The 19,904-nt window shown below is 46.0% G+C and overlaps 1 protein-coding gene across 4 annotated transcripts in view; it reads right to left on the bottom strand.

Moving 5' to 3' along the window:
• Positions 1–19,904, bottom strand: part of LOC111221565 (semaphorin-3F-like) — a 65,543-nt gene that overhangs the window by 17,171 nt on the left and 28,468 nt on the right. For 2 of the 4 annotated variants that reach the window (XM_022745013.1, XM_022745014.1), the window contains exons 2-6: positions 4,975–5,135; positions 4,556–4,618; positions 3,926–4,045; positions 2,473–2,562; positions 638–731 (exon numbers count right to left, since the gene is read on the bottom strand). In XM_022745013.1, the coding sequence (XP_022600734.1) occupies positions 638–731; positions 2,473–2,562; positions 3,926–4,045; positions 4,556–4,618; positions 4,975–5,135 (528 nt within the window). The remainder of the gene's footprint in view (positions 1–637; positions 732–2,472; positions 2,563–3,925; positions 4,046–4,555; positions 4,619–4,974; positions 5,136–19,904) is intronic. The other 2 variants (XM_022745015.1, XM_022745016.1) reach the window with 1 other exon arrangement.

Raw genomic sequence — 19,904 nt, 5'->3', positions numbered from 1 at the left:
GATGATGGTGGTGAGGAGTGTTGTCTAACACGTCAGTTCAAAATCTCAACTGGGTTGAGATATAGTAACGGCCTTTAATGGAACTATCTACATTTGTTATGTTTCTCTACTCATTTATTCAGGTTTTTCCTTTAATCGTGATGATTTGTAAGTATGTGATTGACCATTAAAATGTGAAAATACTCAATACTCAATGGGAAAAAAGACTGTGTGAACCCTGGTAAATATGGGAATAAAGAATTTTTGTTTTATCTATAAATAGTGACATAATCACTAAAAAGCTTTTCCCAAATATTTTGATTGCAAACCATTAATTCCCCTGTGAATGATTCACATATTAATAGGCACATGTTATTCTGCTCCACCCTAACAAGGAAGAATTCCTTAGGATTTAATGATTAGGCTGATTAGACTAAGCAGCTCACTGTGGGAAATCGGCGCAGAATGAAAGAGGACGCTTGGCTTGACCTTTCTGGACAAAAAAAATATAAATTATAAGCAGAGCAAGGGTCATATAAAGAAACGGGAGATAAAAGATGAAGAATCCATATGGGATGAGACCGCCGTTGCCTAAGAAGACCTAAAATGAGCTGGGCTGGACTGTGTCCTCAAGTGACCAAACCCAGACGATACTCACTGATCAAAGCTGACACGCTGTTGAGCTTCGGGTCGTAGGAGCACTTTCCCTTCCCAGATTCCACTTTGCCTGGCTCCAGATGGAAGATTTCTTCCTGAAATGGAAAAATCATATGGAGATAGCAATAAATTCAGCACTCTTCATCTTGTCACTGTGATTCCCCTGTGTAGGCTAAATGAGCTCCCTCTGGCTCCTGTGGGACCTATACGGCCTGATGGGGGATGAAGTATTGGAATAATGAGCGTGCGTTCATACAGAAAAATACATGCGAGAAAAGCGAGGAATTCCTAATCCATCTCCATGCCACTCTACTGCGGAAAACAATGTGTTGTGGGCCGCTTCTCCTGGCATAATAAGCTGCATGCCAAATATCTCTCAGCTTCTTTGTGCCTATGGCTGTGTAGTCTTGCTGCTGACACCTGTAATCCAGCACAGTGAAAACAAGCCTGGGATGGAGGCTGGGATGACTGATGCTCACAGCTCGTGGCATCGCTGCACGCAAGCACTGATAGGTGATAGGCAGGAATTTGTGCATGAGAGAAGGGGAAAATGAATCAGTGGCATGCGATGACATGTCCTGTAGCCCCGCCTCGCAGGCCGGAGCATGTCCGATCGCCATTTTTCACTCCCAACGGGGACAGAGACGGAGACATCTCTGTCATTGTCCATCAGCACTAAATCGGGGGAGAGAATATGGCACTGTGCCAAACTCACTTCATTGGATCATACACACAGCCCTGCTCAATTCCCTACTCATCTTTGATTAAAATCACCACATGTGCAAATGCGAAGGTGCTGGCAGCTCACTCGCAGCCACGCCAGATGTTGACGTGTAAAAAAAGGTCACAAGCATTTATGTGTACCGGAGGGAAACTGTGCCCTGCACATGTTTTTACAACCCTGCTGGTAAAATATGACCCTTCAGAAAAGTTGCAACATATTTAAAAAAAAAAAAAAAAATCAGTTAAAAAAAAATCAGAGAAGAAAAAAAGTTGCAACATTTTAAAAGTGTCCCACTTCACCTGAAGCTTTTACGCCCTTCAAAAGTCCCTTTCTGAGTTTCAAAGTGCTTGGAGTGATCAAACAGAGGAGACATGTTCAAGTATGTGGCTCTTTTATTTCCTTTGCTGCACAGCTAGTTGGCTACAGATGGCTGGTGTTTGCTCTGGGCTAACAGAGCCTGCTGTGGGAGTGGGTCAGATGCTGACTAGTCCTGCCGCCTCTGTGGGAGCGACTGCACCACATTCCTACAGAAGGTGGAGGGCTCGGTGGGGTGAGGGACTGATGGGTGGGACATCCTGCATTGTCTCAGATAAGCGGGATGAATGATTAGGCTGCTTTGTTGTTCATGTCCATTCAGATATATACGCTAAATAAATAATGAATATGCCATGCGTCAAACAGGAGTGAAAGCCTGTGTAATTAAATGTGTGCCCAGCAAAAGTCAACAGAATTTTGAGAAGCCATTTCCACTTGAAAATCCCGCTCTCATGCAAAATATGGCATTTAGCACAAACGCAAAAGCACAAAAAGGACAATGATGGATAAGAAAAGGTTTCTCAGACAATGAGGCTCACACAAAGAAAATATGAGTGAAACACGTGAGAAAATGACATGTAATTAAATGCATTTCCACATGACACAAAAACTGAACAGATTGTGCACGGACTGGAAAGGATGCATGCTAAATGTTACGGAGATAAAACAAACGATGGTCAAGTTAAAGATGGTGTTGACAAAAATGAGCTCAGACACAAAGACAGGGAACATGCTGCTGGTGACCACGAGCCCAGGCAGTACGCAGGGCTGCGGTGCAGACAGGGCCCACATCGCACCTTTAGTCCGAGTGTCTCGTGCACCGCGCTGGGTTCGGCTGCGCGGCTAGCCCTTCCTCTGGCCTGGGCCATCTGTAGATACATGGACGTCTAAAACAGGAGACAGCAACACAGTCTGGATGTTACGCCACTGATGACGAAGGAGTAAGGACCTTCTTCCTGACCTCCCTGCAGATCGCATGAATCTGTCCTGACTTCTACACACGGTGAGAAACTCCCCGAACCAACACTACTGAAATTAATATAATGCATAAGTGCATGAGGGAAATGGTGTGTATGCATGTGTGTGTGCAAGATTGTGTGGGGAATGTGTGTAGCTTTATTTGACCAGATGGTGGAAAAGGCAACAATAATAGTTCTGTATCCTGTGGTTGAGTCACTAAAGGCTCTCACAGTATGCTACATACGTTCCCTTCAAAGCTGCTGCCAAAGTAAAACATTCAACTGTTACAGTTTACAAACGCTACAAGACTCATACTTGAGGCTCTTGAGAACGTACCCTGTGGATATACCCTGCAGCGGTTTAATCATATGACAACAATCCATGTCAATGTTGAATTAACTATGACAAAAAAAAAAAAAAAAGAAACTCTCCTTATGTGTGTCTGGGTGTGTCTTTGCAGTTTATCATTTAAATTTTTTTTTTTGCAATCATGGTCCACCCCCCCAGCCCAGCTGAGAGAGGTGCTCGCGGGGGGACGGCTCAGACCTGTCTGTTCAATGTGACGGAGAAAATAACAGCCCTCTCATTAATGGACTAGAACTGGAACATTCCACTGGCACCCCATAATGGGAGCTCCCACTTCCAATTACCCAACGTCTCACATGGTAGAGGCTGGCGGGTGGCCTGGATGGATGCATGAAGGGGCGGATGGATAGGTGAGTGAATGGATGGAAGCCCTTCGTTAGTATGGGGTCATTTAGGATCCGTACGCAACAAGGGGCTCGTGGAAGCCGCGCTTGCGGGTGCATGTTCTCTGCGCTGTTTTGTGATCTCGAGGGAAAGTCCAGTGGGAAATTTACTTTTTATTTATCCCTTTTTTAAAAGTCCCCTGGTCATCATTAGGGAACAAGTGTGATATTTAAAGAAGAGTGAGGTGTTAAAGGGGAGTATGGCGAGGTAGTGATGCCTGGCTTGGTTTAGGAAATTCAAGAGGTCCCATTAGAGGCTGAGACTAAACAGAACAGCTTTAACAGCTCATTGGGGACGACAGCTGTGTGCTGGTGAAGCTGTGTTAGCTGCTTTGCCAGACGCAGAGGCAAGGTACCATGAGCAGGCTTAATGATGGAGGAAAATCATTGTAAAGTGAACCAAATGTAAGGTGGATGGAGAGTAAGAGCTTGGGTAAGAGAAAGAAAAAGGGAGGCCGAGCTATGCTGTTCACGATGCAGATGGAGAAAGCCGCTGAGATATCACCTTCTCCTGTACATTGTTCAGGTCTTTGGTCCTAACCTGAGGTTTGCGTCCACGGTTGACAAAGGTACAGACTGGATTGTAAGCTCCTGTCCCACAGACGTACAGCTGAGTCCGGTTCCAGGGCTCGATCAGACGGATGAAGTTTGCACACTCCTCCTGGAAGCACAAAGACTGGAGTAAATTAAGCTGCAATAAACATCTAATAGGCGCAGTCACGGCCTTATTTTACTGGTACACCTCCTGCAGATTTACCGAAAGCTAAGGCTGAGTGACTCTCATTTAAAATACACCAGTAACACTGTGCTTCTAACTATATTTGGACAATATATCAAACTATCAGCCAGTGGTGTTGTGCTTCCCACCCTGGCCTGGCACAGAGGAGGATGGTGAGATTGGCTCCTCTGCTTCCATCCATTCCTGTCTATTTGGCTAGACAGAAGGGAACCAGCGATTTTACTGGGCCAAGTCTGAGCCCCACAGGTGAGTGCCATTCAAGCAGGTTCCTTGCATTAAAACCTAAAGGCACGATGGAGGTAGCTGTATGCTTTGAACGCAGCGCTTTTGAAAAACTATATATTTTACTTCTTCAAGCTATCAAGTTGATGAATATCATCTCAGCTGAACAACCCTGCTGAGGCTGCGCACGCTGTCAGCACGCGTACTTACATTGGCGTCCTTCCCGCTCACAAGGCACTCCATCCTTCTTCGTTCGGACACTGGCCAGTGGATCTGCGAGGGCGGGAAACACAGGACGTTTTATAGTTACAATCCATACTGTTATACATCACCGGTATTTATGAGATTTAGGAGGTTAAATTGCAAATGGAAATCCACCCAGGCTAATATTAGTCCTGTTAGGATTGTCATAACCCAATTACACTTTTAATGACAACAAAAACTAAATGTGAGCTAACCAAAATGGCTGCTGTCTATGGGGCAAAAGAATAGAACATTTTGCCCTGGGGGCAGCTGCTGTAAGCAGTGAGGTAAAAGCCATTTGCTTCATCCCAGTGTAACGGCCCATTTAAGAGGCCAGAGGAGTTTAAGTTAAGGGGGGGGGGCGGGAAAGTGGGAATGGGTCTTACGATATGTGGGTCCTTGTTGATGTCATGGAGATCCAGGGACAGGATGTGGTCCTTGCTGCCAACATACATGCGGTCGTGGTCTTCGTCCATACGCAGGATCCGGTAGTCGGACGTGTTGAGGAGGTAGGCGAAGTGATGAGCGGTACCGGTGGATCTCAGCTCTGTTTGGAGACAGGAATATATCCATTAATGACAGCTGTGGTGCACACGCATATTTTCTCCCACATATGCATGCGCAACTGACACATTCCTCATGCCACTCCTGCATGCCCGTGTGGAGTTATCTGATGGTTTTCCACCAACACTGTTGTAACTTAACACCGCACATTAGAGACAAGTGCTACTGAGTGTCTGTCACGCTGTGTTGATGTCTTAATACCGCCTGAGTGGATCAGAAGATCTAGAGAGTCTCTCATCATCGGCTGTCTGTGACTTCCAGGCAGAAGTCAGGAAAAATAAAAATGTTTGACAGTTAGATATGAGGTTTACTGTTTAGGGTAAAGTGGATTTACTGAGGTAGATTTAAACTCTTGCATCCCTGTTTGGACGCCACTCTCTGAAGGTCAGAGGAGTGCGCGCCTTTGGTATCACAATGCAGTCAACACGTCCCCTCATGTCGAGAGTAACCCTATCTTCCTCCTGCTCTGTGTTGGAGTGTTTGTTTGATATGTTCTTCTTGGTTCAGCGACTGTGTACAGGCAGGGCAGAGAGGCCACCGCTAAGACAGCACAGGCCCCATGCCACGCCATAGACAAACACACTCCCCCACTATCTATAGGGGAGAGGCATTAGAGGGTGGCATTCACATACACTGAGGTTTCAGTCGAACAGCAGGAAAGTCCCTGTTTCACTGTTTAGCTTTATTCTACGACCAGCAGACCACCACAAAGAGCTGAAACAGGGAACCACAGTTTGAGCTTTGTGTTGATTTAGCAGCCAAAATGTGGTGGAGAGAAACCAGAGGACAAACTGTCAGAAACAGTTTGTTTTGACTGTTTACATTTGACATATCAGAACAAAGGTGTGCCGGTGTATGATTAAAAGGAAGGAAGTGTGAAACGTCGTCAACGTGGGAGGTGTTGGGACTTCAAAATCAACACCCGAGACTTTTAAAAATAAGACAAAATGTTTTGGACGGTTGACAAACAGCCATATGTTTTGCAAGCTCTGCATGTGCGGTCATATTCAGTGTGTTTGAAGTGACTGGGAAACATTCCTGCGAGGTTGTCAGGTGGTTCTGAGGAAGAGGTCTGGACACCAAAGCATGCAAAGCCATCAACATGTCCACCATTGGGCCTTAAAATAGAGACCTTTTTAAACAGTCTCCCTATGGAATCTGATATTACCAGTCTTTCCAGCCAGATCTAAATTTAACGCGGGGTTACGTCAATAAGCAAAGATTAATAGCATTAGATTTGCTATATTTGTACAGTTTGATTTAATAACTGTGCCCACTGAAGGAATGTTTACAGGTCAGCAGAGTGATTGACAGCTGTCAGAGCCCAGCGCAGAGGAGCGGCAACATGTGGTCGGAGCCTGTGATTATTTTTGTTGGAGACTTAAGTTGAATGATGAGTCCCAATACACTCTAGCTGTGTTTATGTGTGTGTGGGGATAGAGTGAAACACACAGGACCGGATAAGAATGAGTTGTACACACACACACATACACACACACACACACACACACACACACACACACACACACACACACACACACATTCCAAGGGCCGGTCAAAGCCCTTCCTGAAGCAGGTTGTCAGCGACTCCTCAGTGTGTGTTTGTTGTCGGAGAGAGAGGCTGGATGGGACCGTCTGTCAGCTGAGGAGGGAATGTGAACAGTGCATAGCAACAGCAAACCCCATACAGAGCTGCACGTTAAGAAACAAACATATGTAATCTAATCTCACAATCATCTGATAATGCACACACAGTCTGGTGTGGATGTACTCCGCAGCTTGTCCAAATTCTACATCACCGCAAAAACATGGCTCACTGTAATGAACTCTTAATGGCACGTCTTTCCTCGCACCTTATCCACTGTATCTAATTGTGATGTAGGCTACATCACAAGAGAGCTACGCCTGTTAGATGATGGTGTGGTTGAAGAAATCACACCTGCAGAATTCCCCTTGCTCTTTCATTACGACTGGATGAATCAGAGCTCAAGTATCTTAAACCATTTAAGACTCTTCAGGGCTCTGTAGAGGCACTGCTGCACAGGATTTACATCTGGAGCCCAAGCCAAAGCCTAAATGCCACTGGGCCTTCTGACACCATAAGTACGAAACTGCTGAAATGAAAAATAAAAGACTTAAGGCGTTCCACCGACTCTACATCATTCCCTATTCTGTCAGCCTTTCTCATCTCAGACCCCAAAGTCAACCTTCGCCTCAGGCAGGGGCACATGGCTTTGTGCTAGTATGAAATGTTGATGGAGGGATGTATAACAGCAGCAGACTGAGCTCTACGCCGCTGTGGAGGTCAGGCTGTCTGTGGAAAACAAGCCCAGCAGGTCCCTGGACTGAGGCTGGTGCCAGGCAAACACCGGGCCACAGTCAGAGAGACTGAGCTGCTCAAAGATGATGCTGAGGATAGGCTCTTGTGGCGTCTATGTAGAGAAGATAAAGAGGAATTTGTAGGATTGTGTTAAAGTGTTAAAGTAATTCCCAGAAGGAGGTTTTTGCTAAGCTACTTTTACTAAGCTAAGTTTCAAATGAGCAAAAACAAAGGTTGGTTAAATTTGAAAAAGATCCCTACACTACATGCTACAAACTCGCTGCGGGAGATTACGTTTTCAAACAGGAAAGGCTCAGAGAGGCTGAGCTACTGTGCTCTTTGTGAGCCACATTAGGGCATGACAGCATTTTCTGCACACTCAGTCTTATCCTGGAGATTTAGAGGCTGGGAGCAGTGTACAAGTGTGTGTATTAGAGCCAGACAAACTCTTAAAGTAGCCCATTACTGCGCGTACGGTTTAGGGTCACTCTGGGGGGTCTGCGCACACACAGCGGCGGCTTTGTTTTCGGGACTGCACTGCACCCTGCACCCCCCCCCCCCCCCACCCCCACCCCCCACCTCCCACCACAGTGGAATGGCAATGGAGCTCTATTAGAGGTGAAAGTAAGCCGGTGAGGGAACCTGATCCTCGCACTCAATGTCTCTGCCCTTACTCATTCAGGTACTTTCATATGCGAGCACGCCCGCACTTGCACGGAAATAAGAGGCGGTCAGTGGTCAGCTTTGTCATTCATGTGCACAGCGGTGCACGTGTAAAAGTGCACAGAAAATAAAGTAATTACGCAGGAGTGGGAGCTCAGAACTCTAAGTCCACTAGTGAGAGGTGATCCGGTCCATTTTCCTCAGTCTGCTGAACTCAGACAATCCTCTCCTCTCTCCCAGCATCTCGAGGCGCTGCAGGCCGACACGGCCCGCTGCCGGTTCCCACAAGTCGCCGCTCTGCTCAGGCCGCAAGAAAAGGTCTGGGCCGGTGTTTGAGGACAGGGGAGCTGAGTAAGATGAATCCTGAACACAATCTAGTTTAATGCTAGTATCAGAGCCAACTGCTCAATGTTGTGTATAGCTACAGATGTTTCGGGACCTCATGAGAAACACACGAGTGGGGTTGCACTGACCTGAGATCAGATTTATCGCATTACCATCAGAAGTGCCAACTGTTGCCCGAAAAATTTTTTTACAGATAAGTTTGCTTTCAGAAATATCTCTAGTGTGCATAGTCGGGCCCACTGCCACCATACTGACGTCAAGTCCTTTTTTTAGAAGCGGATCCTCCTTTGCTATGCTGCTATCTCATTTTGAATTGTTTTTCAGTCACGTCACACATAACAGAGATCCTCTGATAGACACGTGATATAAACTGGCTGATGAGCACAGCTGTCTAGTAGGAAGTTGAGTTGTGAACGTAGACCACGTACAGTAGATCATGGACGTCTTCAAGATCCATCACAATATAAAATCAGATCGTCACATTGCCTACAGTACATGACGCTTCCAGGGAATACTCACGAGACTCTCAACAGACTTAAACCGTTTAAAAAGCCCTTAATCCTCACACACACCACGGCTTAACGCATCCATCTAAAATGCCACCGGCTTGAGGTTGAGAGTTAGAGGTTAACTGTTTTATCTCTCTGCCTGCACAACTGCAAAATCTCAGCCACAAACACAGTCTCTGCACGAGAAAACACTGATTGTGTGAGCGGTGAAGTCTATCCAGTAGCACTGAGGCTGGGCCAACAGTAAAACGAGCAGCCAAATAGCAAAAAGTACACAGATGGTTTCTTTTATTTTATTGGCCTATACGTTTTTATTGCAGTGCATTCGATTCATTTCTTGAGACTGAGTTCCTTATTTGCTGCGTGAGGCTGCTTTGGTAAATGCAACACTGTCCTCGTGCAGATCTGTGCAGGAGTGTTTCATGCTTAAACCCTCAGCTGCTGCAGTGGAGCTGGTCACTGGCCTGCAGTACAATATAGTGTTTGTTCTGGGAAGTGCTGGATGTGGTCCACTATCCTATTGCAGCCCCTTCCTCAGACCATTATAAATAACAATGTATTCTTGTAAGCCTGCCTGGTTAAATGAGGTATAGTAACATAGAGGAGAGACATGCCTCACTGTCAGACTGAGCGTGCCCTCCTCCTCCTCCTCCTCCTCCTCCTGAGAGAATACTTGGTTGCTGACGGTGATCTCCGGGGCTGCAGGCCTGCATGTTATAGCATATCTCTCCATCTTAAATTAATAGCCAACGGGCCAAGTTTACTTTGGAAATATGTTTGGACAGGAAAAGTTCACTGGCACGCGGTGCACTCTCAAGATCACGTCTCCAGAAATAAGAAAGCCCACTAGTTAATGCCGTCTTATACGCAATGGTTTCCCACCATCCTGTGACACAAGGGAAAGAGGAGACTGGATTTTATGTATCATATTCAGCTGTTAATGCATCCTCCCCTGCCGTGTGCTTCAGTAACATTAGAACTTCCTCTCATTAAGGAGCGATTACTGCAGCCAGCGTGACTTAACAGTACACAGCCCACCCCGCTCATAACTTTTCCTGGCAAATTCACAAGAAGCATCGGCTGACGATTGGATCACGGAAAACTCCAGAGTGTGTGTGTGTGTGTTTAAACAGAACATCGCAGAGAAAAGAGAATTAAGAGGGAGTAAATATACACATCCTGGCACTTGACAGCGCAGTGCACACTCGCTACCTGACACTGATATGGGTGTTCCACCCCGTTGCATATTTCTCTGGTTTCAGATTGGGTAAATTAAAAGTGCAGGCCACTGCCAGTGACAGCGCAGAGCGTGTTGCTGCTTGAAACCTGCATTGCTCCCTGTAGAGCACTGCTGAAGTTTAAGAGGAGGACGGGTGGGGGGGTGGTGATGGGAAGAGACAAAAGTTTGCAGTCTGTTGCTTTGACACACAACAGGGAGGGAAGCGATGAGCAATGTGGAGCGAAGTGTGTAGCAATCACCTGCTCACTTCACGGGTCTGTGGTTTTCCCTTGTGGAACGTGCAGCTGATAATTAGAAACTGCAGCCACTGCATCAGCGCGTCCTCCTGTCCAAAGATCACAGTGAGATCAGAGTGAAACGCCAGAGCTGCAGCACACAAGCTATGACCTATTTGACACTAAATTGGAAAATGTGGTGTTAATAGGGTTTGATTCAGTCTTCTGAGGTAGTGTAAGACGGTGACACAAATATCCCGTTAGCCCCTGGCACATTATACAAACAAGCTGCACTACCTGAGCAGTGTCCCCAGGCTGTTTCCAACCCGCCAGAAAGAGGTGTGTTAGTTCACACACACCGAAGTGGCAGGAGTGATAATTAGGGTGTTTAAGAGGGGGCGGGAGAGGTGGCATGCTCTCACACATCAAAGGCAGCACTTGTCAGGAATCCTGGCCAAATATTTTGAATGCTGTCAATGCAGGAGGAGGAAAACTCCAGTATTACTCTTCAGAAGACACACTTCATTTCAACTGCAGTGATGGAGCACTGCACAAAACAGCCTCAGAGACTTTTCTGTGGAAAATTGCAAGGGTTGCCTAGTTGGGAGATGGGTCAACTTTTAACAAGGTGTAGTAATGAGTTGAGACACCACAGGCGACAGAGCCGCAGGTCTAAGAGACTGACTCCACATGACAAGTCTCAGACACAAGTTTTAGTCAGTGAAATATTCAAGTGTCCATGTATGAAAGTTAGAGATTTTGTCCTTCTAGATACCTGAACCTGCGCATCAGCCGATACCAAGTACCGCTCCGATACCAGTGCGTTCAAAAAAATTTAATAAAATTACCAGCATACTACTAACCCTGTATGAGGTACGGTTGCTGTCATTGTTGTCTGGCATGGCTCAGGTCAAACCTTTTGTAAAACATGAACAGATACATGAATACCATAGAATATTTATTTAATTTAATTTAACTGTAAACCATAAAAAAAACATTAATAACACTTCCTACACTTTCTAACATTCCTGTCACCCCTTGAAATGAAAGCCTTGCATACTGAGCAAAATGTCCCACCAGTAAAAAGGCAATGTGCAAACAGCTGTCGTTACATTATTTATCTGAAACACCGCTCTAAAACAGTGTTTGCTAGTGGCTGCACAGCGCAACTTCCTGCGTAGGCTACCGTTTTGGAGCAACAAAGAAGAATCAATTTCTTGGAAAACTGCTGCTTTGTCCGAGTGTGAAACTGTGAAGTTAACTACAAATTATGTGGTGTTGGCTCGGCGCATTGACTTGCATTCTCGCCGGTACCCGATAACGTATTTTAGCCAGTATCGGAGGCTTTTCCGACACTAGTATGGGTATCAGAACATGATGAAGGTGTATTTATTCTCTTGGCCACAGTTTCCCTTGTTGTTTGTTACGTTTGCCAAGAAAGGTGAGATGTACCTGAGAATCAGGGTGAGCGTGAGCATACGGACAGCTGCTGTCTGCTGTGTGATCTGGGAGAAATGTGCCAATCTGTCTTCATCCTACTGTAATGTTGCTTCAGCAGATTTCTATTTACTTTGCTACTGCAAACATGCCAATCGCTGGCACTTAGAGAATATTCTTGGCTTATCTGTGGGTGATGCTTTGGTCTGATTGCAATAAGTCTGGAAAATTACTACTTAGTTACAGCAATTTTTAAAATTTTTTTTTACCAATCAGCTCTTTAAGTTGCAACTTAAATGTTTAAATATTGACTTTCTGTGTGGTATTTAACTGTTGGGTGTAAATGAGTTTGCACCTTCCTACAAAGTGTCCAGACAAAGCTGTAAAAAAGCCCCAAAAAGTACAAGCATCTTCTTGTACACCAGCTTTTTGTGTGTACATTTCACAAAACGTGATGATTTTTCAGATGAGTTCTTTGTATACATTTAGTTTATGAGAAAAGTCAGAGGTTTCACTGAATCTACACAGTAGGAATGGAATTGGCTTATATCCAGATGCCTCTATCTGAGAGCAGCTGTGGCTCTCCCTCTTATCTTAATCTAGCACAACTTTCTAACAGTGATTTCCTGTATCTGCAGGATAAGGAAGTGCCGAGTATAGGGGCAATCACTGAGCTCACAAACATGAAGATGGAGATTAAAGAACCCCATCCTGCATTTGGACAAGTGTGTGGCCGCTGGAAGGCTGAACTGGCACCTGCGCTGCTATCTTGTTAGCAGAGTCACTCCTAATCAGTGCCTCTCCGGGCCCACAGTGCCTTCCCTCACCCTCCTTCAACAGCCTCTTTCAACACAACTTGTCTTCATGTCAAACATTTACATGAGTTATTTGGGTTTGTGTAAGCTGCACGCTTCAAAGCCAGCAGAGAAGTGACACAGTTGTTAAAGAATGCCTGTGTGATTACTAGATGGTGGGTATGAGGTTCGCTGTGCCGCTAAATGAGAAGGAACGATAACAGCATGCGAACGCAGCAGCTGCTCGCCTCGGCTTAGTCGCTCTGTGGGACGGAGGATAATAAAAGCGGTCAGCGGCTCGGGCCGCTGTGTCACATCAGATAGGACGCGTCATTCAGCAGATAACAAATACGCAAGGGCGTAGGATCCAGAGATATGATCTGACCCAGTGCTAAACTTTTGTGATGTGCTCTCGGAGACGTGGTCAAGCTTCGCTGCGTCCTCTGTGTGAGTCTCTGCCTGTTGGCAGAGAGCTGGGCTCTGCAGCTTGCTGCTAGGAGAAAAAACACAGACATAACAGCACGCCTGTGCAAACACCTGCCTCATACACACAAAGCATCAACACAAGCCACTTCTTTCACTATTTCAAACTTTGAAAATGAACCTGCCAGAGATCATCACCTCTTGTAAGTACTAGTCATTATTATCTCTCTAAGTTGATTACTGTGAGTGCAGTCACAAATGTATGCTTGAAACAAACTATTACATGAGATGTGGTCCGACTGAACCTCAAGGCAGAAGATCTGAATGGCTGGATTTAAAGGTGGGGAGAAAAGCCTGTTGTCATGGATCTGTTTAAATGGGGATAACACCGCACACTTATGGACATGGTCTGAGTTTAAATCTTGTGTACCTTTTTTTTTTTTTTCTTACCTCTGCAGCCAATTCTGAGGTCACAATTTCTGAGCACTGGTTTTGGAGAGTTACAAAAATGTATTCAATTCCAGTGAGCGTGTGTGCGTGTGTGTGCGTGTGCGTTTGGGGGGGGGGGTTTAGACATTCTTTGACCATCCTACAGGGCGACACACACTGAAGCCTCCAGGCAAACACTGCACAGACTCTATCCTTGTTTGTGGTTTCTTCTCAGCCACGGCAGATGAAGGTCTACACTTCTAAAGACTCCCACTTGAGATTTTTCTACTTAGTCATCTAATTTATGGTTGCAAACGGTGCTTTTATTTTGTAAATTAAAAGGCTGTGATAGGTCAGTCACACTGCATACCTTGCACTTTGCAAATAATAAATGAATCACTGATGAACAGGAGTACGATAACCATGATCAAATGTGCTTCCCCTGTGTGACACAACATCAAATTCAGATTGTGAAAAAAGAGTGAAACCTCACAAACAGCCCTTCAGTGACTTTGATCGGTCTCCCTGCAGGGCTTCACCACAGGAAAGTGCAGCGACTTGGCTGGTCATGGTAAGATGTTTGTATTCTGTTTGCTGTGAGCAGCCTCATCGGGGAGAAGGCGTGACCCTCTCTTGTCTCAACGTATGTTGAGTGTGATCCATCATAGTGGATACACACCTAAAAAGTGCTCCCCATACCACACATCATTAAGCGCCACTCCTGATCTCATAGTATCCACAAGTTGCACCATGATGCCCCTGTGTCAGTGTGAGACCCGACACCTTACTGTTTACCCGCCAACGCCACCTCGTTACCACAGGCACCCCCCCCCCCCCGTGCCCCGCCACTCCCCTGCCGACCTGGGGGCTCAACCACTCTATAATTAGGAGCCACTGTAGTGCCGTGCCACGCCCCCTCCTCTCATCCACCCCCCACCCCCCACCCCCCCCTCGCTAATGGCCACCAATTTGTATTCCACATGTCAAGGCTCTGATGAGCTCTCATGCGGAGAGATGGCCTTATCACAGGGCCTCTGGCTCCCATCACCTAAGCTCCTCTCCTGATGCCTGCCAAGCCCAGCATGCTGATGGACAGGCAGAGAGGGTAAGGGGGCGGGGGGTGAGGGTAAGGGGTGAGGGGAGGAGGTGCACATTTGTCCTCCTTTTTTCATGTAAACTCTTGTAACAGCAGACAGATGTGCTCTGGTACAGAATCGGTAGAACAACACGTACAAGGCGACGAAGAATCACTTATACCATCACTGTGTCATCTTTTTAACCTTCCCCTTGTTTGGACCTCAAACCAGAACCACTGATTGCATTTCAAGTCAGTAATGTGTGCTGCTGAACCTGCACCTCATTCTCTCTCCAAAAAATGAACACCTTCCTCTCTCGATGCAGTGCAAATGTAGAAGAGTGAAGGTTCCAGCTGAGGAAGGATGTGAAATGTGGAGAACTGGTAGGGGAAGGAGATCCTCCAAGAGAAGTCTTGATCTAAATCGCACACAATCTGCACAAAACACGGCTCTGTTTTTAATGGACATGTGTTTTATGAACAGGCTCCTGCTCAACAGTGACACATCTTGCCTCGTTCTCAGTCCCACATGTCAGCTCCTGCATACATATTAACTGCAGTTGTGAATCAGTTCCTCATTTTTTTTTTTTTTTCACAGTCACAGGAGACTCTAACGCCAGAGAAAGTTACAGGTTTCTGCCTCATCCTGAGCAACCTGAGCTCTTTTGGATTATTTCTAAATTGTACAAATGCCCTGATCTGCTCTGGTCTGCGCTTGGATAAGACCTTCTGGTCAGCAGGGCTGCTGCAGCCTGAGCCAGGAGACATGAGGAGGTCAGAGGTCACCAGGCAGCAGTGGCAGTTCTTTACGTTCTGGTTTAAATCTGGGATTAGGCTCAGGGTCAGTGTTATCTCTCTCAGCCTGATAGGAATCAGGAAACAGGGATTGCCTGGGGTAAAGTTGGCATTACTGGATGGCCTGTCCAGAATCGCAATGAGCCCTGTGTTCAACAACAGGGATAAAAGAGAGAGAGGGAGAGGTGTATGTAGAAATGACTCACTGTGGCTCAGGTTACAACCTCGTCTGGATCATCGACTCTAATTCAACGAAGCCCTGAGTTCCAGCTCAGCGGAGTGACATCATGCACTAACGACTAATGAATTACTACACAACCGAAGCTATATTTATATCACGATTATATGGTATCTGTCTGGCCGCCAGTTATGTGCATACCTCTGGTTTCTGAATGCATTTAGCACGGTAATTCATTTTAAGTGCTGAGTATGCTAGATAAACCAAGGAGGGAGGTAGCAGAAAGCATGCGCTCCAGTGGTTTTGTACCCAGAAGAAGAAAGACGCAGCGCCGGGCCACGCTGAGGAGCAGCACCCACAGAGACAAACACAAAAGCTCTGACTGAAAGAGCCCTGTTACCTCCAGTCCTCCCTTATCTTAACCTGGCAGAGTCTCAGCTTCATGTCAGACCATAATCCCACACATGCTGGACGCACTCAGGAGGTACAGACCACACTGCCGTCTCTGTTCTGCTGTCTGGTTCCAGAGGGCGTGTGCACCTGGGAGAAACAGTCAGCCATGGAGACCAGAAACAGCCTGCGTTGTGATGAAGATGGATCTCTCTCAGGCCTCTCTTCTTCTGTTTAAATGTTAAAGCTAGTGAAAAGTGGAGAGGTCTTAAACACAGGCTCTATAGGAATGTTGAAGAATAGAGACCCCGCTGCTGTGCCTTAACCAGAAACAGAACCAGGACCAGATACAGGAATGGGAGGTAGATTGAAGATTGTTAATGGCAGTATTAACCTGTAAACGTCTGACACAATGGAAGATTTTATGGATATTTTATCTGTCTGTTTTTTCATATGTATATTTTCAAACTGCTGTATAAAACAGGTTTCTAGGTATGACTGATCTTGATGTTAGAGTTCTATATAAATATATTACACAAAGGCATTATGGGGTTAAATCTGGATTAATCCACAGTCTCCTCACAGCACTTAATACCACACACTCAGCCTCCAGGTTCAGCTGCATTCAAAACGTGCTGAAAGCTTGTTTGTCAAATTTCAGCTAGAAAGTGATTTTTTAATAGCTTGCACTACAGCGGATCTGTCATCTTTGTACGAATCTGCCTCAGGGGTTCCATTAAAAATAATTTGCTTTTCACCATGAATGACAACTGCATCTCATAAATATTGATTAAATGGCGGGCTGTGTGATATTTCTGGTGTGACAGAGAACAACAAAATGACACCAAAAGGAATCAAAAAGTCAGGTTGAAGCTCCACAGGCTTGACTTCAAGCTGTAGGCTTTTCATTTTTCTCTCTTTTTGCCATTGACTTCAACATCAACTGTTTTCATGCTGTGCCTCTGGAAAAGGTAAGTCGGCATCCTCTGCAGTTCTCGCCGTGAAGTATTTCCAAGGAGTTTCCACCCAAAGGAGGAAAGTAACTCGTAGTTTTATTTGTATCAATGGAGCAACATCTCCTTGAAAACGGCAGCGTTTTAAAGGAAAAGGGCTTTATTGGCAGCGGGAATCCACCCAGTGAGAAACTATGTCAGGCGGCGCTGAAAAATGTCCCTCAATGTGACAATACATCTCTGTGTCTCCTCAGGTGCATCCTGACAGGCCCGCTGGAGGATTTACATGTGAACAGACACAGGATAAGGGCCGTCCTAATGTATGTGACACCAGTGACCCACTATCATGCTCAGTGCTTATAATTAATGCCTTAATTTGTTAAGCCAGTGCTGTGGGGTCACAGTGTGGGAGGCCAGTTGTTCTAGCCCCTTCCTGAGAATGACAGGAAGGCAGGACAGATTGTGACAGCAGCCATTGTGGCTCTGCTCCAGGTCTCTTCCTCCCACCAGACTCCTGCTGCTCCTTCACCTGGATAAGTGCATGGCGCGTGCACCACTCAGCGCTAATTTACTTGGCTCTGTGTTAGTTTGGGGGTGGGGGGGGGGTGGGGGGGAGGGCGGGGGGGTGGCAGGGTTAAGAATAGAAGTTGTGGTGTGGGTCAAGAATACTTTTATTTGCCATTTTATCTTCCATCATTAGGAGCTTCTCTGGCCTTCATCTGTCACGATCCATGACACCGAGTGAGCGATGATCGAGGCCTGATGATGTTGAAGGAAGGAGGCTGATGGGACATGCCTCTTCTCCATATTCTCTTGGATCAGTTTGACTTCCGATTTGCCCCCATGCGATCTCCCCGATCCCAGGGCGTTGAGGACAGGAACGTGGCATTAGAAGACAAATCCCATTTCTCCACATGTATGTCAGCAGCGTCATTGCATTTTGCTTATATCAGCTTCTTCCCTTCACTTTTCAAAGGGCGCTCATCTGAAATGAAGGCGATTAAGCCTTTTATAAAACAGCTTGTGTTTTCAGCCGCCGCTGCCTCACTGGGTCCATCAGCCAGGGTAAACCCCAAATGGGCTGCACCCCTAACACGTGCCCATGGGACGGAGAGTCGCAGGGCTGAAGCTGCTTTTCATCACACTTGTCGTATGGTTGAATTACTTCCAGAATCCCCCTTCCCTCCCACACCTTTCCATTGTCGATTAGGAGGGGTGGGGTGGGGAGGCTGTGTTTGATCCATTTCGTAACTTTCCAAACAAAACGACATTGAAGTTCTCACTTCACGCCCTGTGATTTAGCCATATTGTGCTGAGGTGAGAAAGAGCCAGGGTTTGCATCTCTTCCTCTCCCCAGCTCTCTTTTCTTTAATTTCTCCTTTTCCTCGTGAACAACTGATGTTCAACACTCACGGAATGCCTTCCAGGAGGAAAATGTGCTGTTGTCGCAACGTTTAAATTATATTGTGCCTGTATTTGATTTCTAACACGTGATACAAACTAGTTCTGGTCTTTTTCAAGCACATAACTTGACCTAAACCCCTCCTGAACCAGCATATTATATTGCAGACCACTGAAGAAATCCAAGACAGCAAAGAGCAGGAGTCACTGATTGCCTCCTGCTCTCTGTGCTATAAGCCTGCCGTTCGTAAACCATGTAGTTTTAAGGGGCCTTCTAAGGCTCTGCTCTCTTATCCTCTTTCTGAGTCAGAACGAAAATAATAGGTTCCCTTAAGACGTGAAAAATCAATCTGGTGGGAGAGGTTGTCCCCAACTCACCACTTTATGTTTTCTGTTTTTTTTTTCTTTTTTTTTTTTTTTTTCAGAAGTTCTGTTTCAGCTAGTAAAAACATTGCTTTAAAGTAGATATTAGGTACCCTCCCTTATCCTCTTCTTGCCCTTGTTTAGCAGACTATCAACTCTATTCAACAGATGAATTTTACTGGATTAGTGCCTGTGTACCTTGGCCTGATTCTGTTTTTTCTACCCATTCATCGTTTATACGAATTTCAAGTTCCTACCGTCGAAAAGATCCCTTAGAGCTTATCTGTCGTTGAGCACTGTTATTTGGCAGACACACGCTCTATTGCCCGATGTAAGGTGGTTTAAGAAGAATAGTGGCTCGGGGGGTGGTGGGCGGTGGTGGTTGCAGGGTCAGCGAGTTTACCAAGCCGATTTAGCCATCCCAGTTTGTCACTGGTAATCTCCCTGCAAGCTAACAGGGGTGATAAAAATCAGCCTGATAACCGCAGGAAGATGCGATAGAGAGGGAGGCGGACAGAGTGGGGTGCGAGAGAGATGTGTGTGTGAGTGCATGTCCTCTCGGACCTCATCTCCTCTGTCTCTCACACACATGTAACAGATTAATATGCATAGCGAGCGAAGCACCTCGCACACAAACAAGCGTGACTCGTGATGGTTTAGACATGCGGCAGCTGGAGAAATGTAAACACAATGTAATTATGAACTGCAACAATGCTGTAATGGATACAAAATTGAAAGAGGTGCTTCACATGGATAAGCCAGCAAGCACCCTGAGTAGGAATGAGGTAACTCCAGATGGAAGGTACAGAAAGCAAGAAGTGTGTGAAAGTTCATATTGTTTCCTATGAGGTAGAATATGGAGGTGTTTGCTTTGGCAAACGCTGACCCAAACCTCAGCCCTCGGAGAGAATAAGAGAGACACGCACCAAAGCATCTCGATTTCTTCCCTCTAACCCCCTCAGCGGCGGCCTCTTCTTACCCGACCCATAAACACTTAATTTCTCTCCAAACTCCCGGCAATATGCTTTCTAGATCAGGAGAGACTTCTCCTTTTTTCTCACATTCCCAGCCAACAGAAATTAATTCGAGGAGGTGGGACCTTCATGAACTGAACTGTTGCGCTCGCCTTGCACCAGGAAATAACACAGACCTGTAATCATAAGCAAGGAGCTAAGTGGTGAACTTGATGGGTCTTAACCTTTTGCTGACAGCCCAGCAGGAC

Source organism: Seriola dumerili, unplaced genomic scaffold, assembly GCF_002260705.1.
Source record: "Seriola dumerili isolate Sdu_G_001 unplaced genomic scaffold, Sdu_1.0 BDQW01000088.1, whole genome shotgun sequence".
Taxonomy (NCBI): domain Eukaryota; kingdom Metazoa; phylum Chordata; class Actinopteri; order Carangiformes; family Carangidae; genus Seriola; species Seriola dumerili.
This window is presented reverse-complemented; position numbering and strand designations above follow the sequence as displayed.